Source organism: Cryptomeria japonica, chromosome 6, assembly GCF_030272615.1.
Source record: "Cryptomeria japonica chromosome 6, Sugi_1.0, whole genome shotgun sequence".
NCBI classification, from domain to species: Eukaryota; Viridiplantae; Streptophyta; class Pinopsida; order Cupressales; family Cupressaceae; genus Cryptomeria; species Cryptomeria japonica.
Genome location: NC_081410.1, coordinates 420,186,511 through 420,190,459, shown reverse-complemented (window position 1 = coordinate 420,190,459; position 3,949 = coordinate 420,186,511). Strand labels below are relative to the sequence as shown.

The following is a 3,949-nucleotide window of genomic DNA, read 5'->3' as shown; positions in this document are numbered from 1 at the left end:
ATTTTGATTGTGGATCTATCAAATTGTTAAAGATTAATTAAATTTTTATTATTATATGTAACACTTTAACATAAAAAGTCACCTCAATTCATTATCAATTTGACAAATCTGTCGAATAAAAAATAGAAATAAACCCAACTTACATATATTTTAAATGTCTATAAATTTGGGATCATAGCCACATCACATTTATAAACTAGTTTCATTTTTTAAAATACAAATTCAAACAAAATAAAAAATGAATAAACTGTAAATTAAACTGGCACCCTTCCAAAGAGTCAAATCAAAATTAAATTATTTGATCATTTTTTATGTATATAAACATACCCTTGAAAATATATATATGGAACAATCCAAATCCTACCGACCGACAACTCGCAGGACAAATGTAAGTTTAGATTCCTATTTCAACAGACAACCCCACCAACCACATTTACCAGTTGAAATATACGGCAGCATTGACATTTAATCTCGTTCTTTCAATATATATTTCAATACATATATATTTATATATCAATCCAATTGACAGACATTAATTTGTTGCAGGTGAGAGTTTATTACTGCAGATGATGGGTACACTTCACTCTATCAAATTTAAGTCAAAATAAACCAGCTATCCAAGCATTAAACTTCTTCAATGCTACAGGACCTGAGTCTGGTTAGCAAGCCAGACCCAGTCTTTAAAAGCTTGAAAAGCCGGTGAAACTAACTTACATATATATAATTATTATTGAACAGGGTCATTTTCACAAGTCTGCTGGTACCCAAATTAAGTTTAACACAGTTGGGCTTGAATTAGAGGCACTTATGATCTTAACATATTGTGCTAATGGATTGATGATCTTGAGCGAAGACTTCTTAGGAGGGACCCACTCTTGGTAACCTCATGTACTGGCCTATTACTGAGGCGAATCAGGTCATATGCTAAAGCCCCTGCAATTGCACCAATAATGGGGGCTGTCATGTATATCCAAAAGCTTGTGTATTTGTTCCCTGCTACAGCAGAGCCTATGCTTCTTGCTGGGTTCATTGATGCCCCTGATATTGGTCTGCAGCAATTCAATAGAGTTATGGGTAAACAAGTAATAATTGACTCTCAAGATTGCATCTAATATCTAGGTCATCAAAAAAAAATGTTCTAGAAAGGTGTTTTCAATCAGATTTTTGTTTTCTTGTTGTCTTTTTTTCTATAGATCATAGAGTTTGATTCGAAATATCATTGAAAGCTCAGTCAAATCCAAAACATCTCTTACACCTAAAAATAATTTGAACAAAAAAATATTAAAAACTCAGTCTCTTAAAAATCAGATGGGTTAATTATAGAATATAGATTTGATTAAAGGAAGAGTGGAATACCCGGCTATAAGAACATTCATAGCTATGGTAGTTCCAACAGCCAATCCTGCCATTTCTCCCACCTGCCCAGTTAACAAATACAAGATGTTAAAATCCTGGCTGAATTGATTTTTCACATGAATAACTGTTCTAAAATTTTAAAACATGTGGGGTCACAGGGTTGATAGAATTAGAATTACAATGCTTGATTAATCATATTGATTATATCTGGAGAAGAGATCAAAAAATGGTATAATTAAGGCCAACTGCATTAAGAAAATGTCCCAAATCATTAATGATTATGACAAGTTCTACAAACGCCCATGCCCATCTTTTTCAAAAATCGGCAACTTGTGCGATCTCATTGAATTGATGCAACGCTCCAAGGTTGCACCGACTGAAACTAAAAGCTCTGTCCATATGAACCGTGTGAAATTAAATGTCTATGGTTACGTGCTACCTAGTCTCTCTAGCCCTGTGACAAAATGTTAAACAGTAACTGTTTGCAGTGAAATTCATGATGGATAAGTAAATGAAAGATGTGTACCGCTTTAGTATCTGTGGCCACTGCAGAAACCACAAACATCAAGAGAAATGTTATCAGAATTTCAAAAACAAACGACTGCATGTCTGATCCTGTTGGTAAAGTTGCTGCCATGTGTGCTATGTCTCCAAACAGCAACCGGAGAACATATCCAGCAACTATTGCAGACAGTAACTGGGCTCCTAAGTATCCTGGAATCTGTCATTTCAATGTAAATGTATCAATACCCAGTAGAAATCTTCAAGACTAAATACCAAATGTTTGAATAATACTATTTGCGCAAGATGATTTATCAATCAACAAAAACTTAAGCAGCAGCCAAAAATGGGTGGAGAATCAAATTGATCAGCCATACCCAAAAGGAAACAGGCCCAAATCAATAAAGAATTTGAAAAAATTGTTTACAGACATTGATTAATGGAAATTTTCTTGTAGTTGCGAAGGCCAAGGTAACAGCAGGGTTGAAATGAGCCCCAGAGATATGACCAACAGCATAGATCATGATCATCACTGCCATCCCCCAAACAAGTGATACCCCAAGATGTGTTATGGAACCATTGCTCTTCTTATCGATTACAACAGACCCACATCCTGCAAACATCAGGAAAAATGTGCCTATGATTTCTGCTCCCACCTGCAGGTATAAAATCCATAGTTAAAAACTTAAAAAATCATGATATTTCACATTTTTTAGAAAAGTTATGAGACAGAGCTCACAAGGACTGCATCCCCAGTTTGAGTTTTGGGGCTACATTTGAAAAGCTCTCCTTACAAGTAGTAGAGTTGAAAGAGATACTGCAAGCAAGAATCAACATTGCTGACTAAAGCTAAAGTTCAGTAATATCAACAAGATATTGAATGAAGTCCTCTCGCAAATGTTAAGTTATGTCTGTAATTCAATTTTCACTCTCTTCTTTTTGATAATAGATCATTAAGTATGATACGAAGCATCAATTCAAAAACCTACAGAATTTAGCTCAGAAGCAATCTTAAGAATACTACAAGAACTGTCAAAAACTCATACCAACAACAGTGTTGGTGTCTTTCAAAGAAAAAGACCTACTATGTAAAGCTGTTGTAAGATTGATGTAGCTTTCCTGTTTGTTTGTCATAAAGGAAGTACTTGTTTAAGAAGAAAAACCTCACCAGCGAGCCAAATCTAAGGACAAAACTAGCACTAAACCTAATGTGACAGAAGATAACAAGTTTCGACTTCAGGTAAATAAACCTAATGTGATGGAAGATAACGAGTTTCAACTTCAAGTTAAAAATACCACTGATTGCTGAGAAAATTTAGGCTTAAAAATGGGACTCCAAACATGCAGGCAAATGCAATCTGTTCTGATGTCACAGAAGACCAAAGAAAGCATAATGGAAGATTCTGGTCTTGTGGGCAGAACCAACACAAAATTCTGTGTCCTTTCAGAGAAGTCCAGATGGATCTGTACATGTTCATGCTCTGACAAGAAAAGGAAAACATCATAGAAAACACCATAGCCTAAACTGTTCGTGCTTTGAAGAGTTCAGAGCATAATCACACTAAAACACCATAGCCTAAACTGTTTGTGCTTTGAACATTTCACAGCATAATCCCAATAAACACCAGCCTAAACTGTTCATACTTTAACAAGAACATGAAAACATCACAGATTGGACTGAAAAGGGGAAGAAAACCACAGGCCCACCTTCTTGATAAACTTAGAAGAAGGCATGAAAGATGCGGAGCTCTGAGGAACACGACTTGGGCTTACACCCACTTCCAAATCCCCTACAGCAACACCTTTTCCATCATCAAAACCCCTGACAATACCACCATTTTTATTGCCATTACTGGTCAAGGCCCCAATTTCTGCAGAAGGCAATTCAGTAGCCATGTCTAAACCTTGAAAACACAAATCCCAAATGCCCCTTTTCTCTTCTTCAAAACTAAGAACCAAAGATCACCATTGCCCAATTCACCTCACATCCATTGGTATTTATAGCCTCCACAGACCAAACCTAAACAAGCATAATCGTGCATCAACTACAATCAAATCACTTGAACAGTTTACTATTTTAATATAGCTTGCA

The 3,949-nt window shown here is 35.7% G+C and overlaps 1 protein-coding gene across 1 annotated transcript in view; it reads right to left on the bottom strand.

The window, feature by feature from the left end:
• Nucleotides 1–458: 458 nt before the first annotated feature.
• The window catches only part of LOC131038939 (aquaporin NIP1-1), a 3,913-nt gene continuing 422 nt past the window's right edge, over nucleotides 459–3,949 (bottom strand). Inside the window, exons 1-5 of the mRNA XM_057971553.2 lie at nucleotides 3,565–3,949; nucleotides 2,289–2,513; nucleotides 1,883–2,077; nucleotides 1,357–1,418; nucleotides 459–1,049 (exon numbers count right to left, since the gene is read on the bottom strand). The exon at nucleotides 3,565–3,949 is cut by the window's right edge and continues 422 nt beyond it. Of these exons, the coding sequence (XP_057827536.1) occupies nucleotides 827–1,049; nucleotides 1,357–1,418; nucleotides 1,883–2,077; nucleotides 2,289–2,513; nucleotides 3,565–3,753 (894 nt within the window). The 5' untranslated portion in view covers nucleotides 3,754–3,949 and the 3' untranslated portion in view covers nucleotides 459–826. The remainder of the gene's footprint in view (nucleotides 1,050–1,356; nucleotides 1,419–1,882; nucleotides 2,078–2,288; nucleotides 2,514–3,564) is intronic.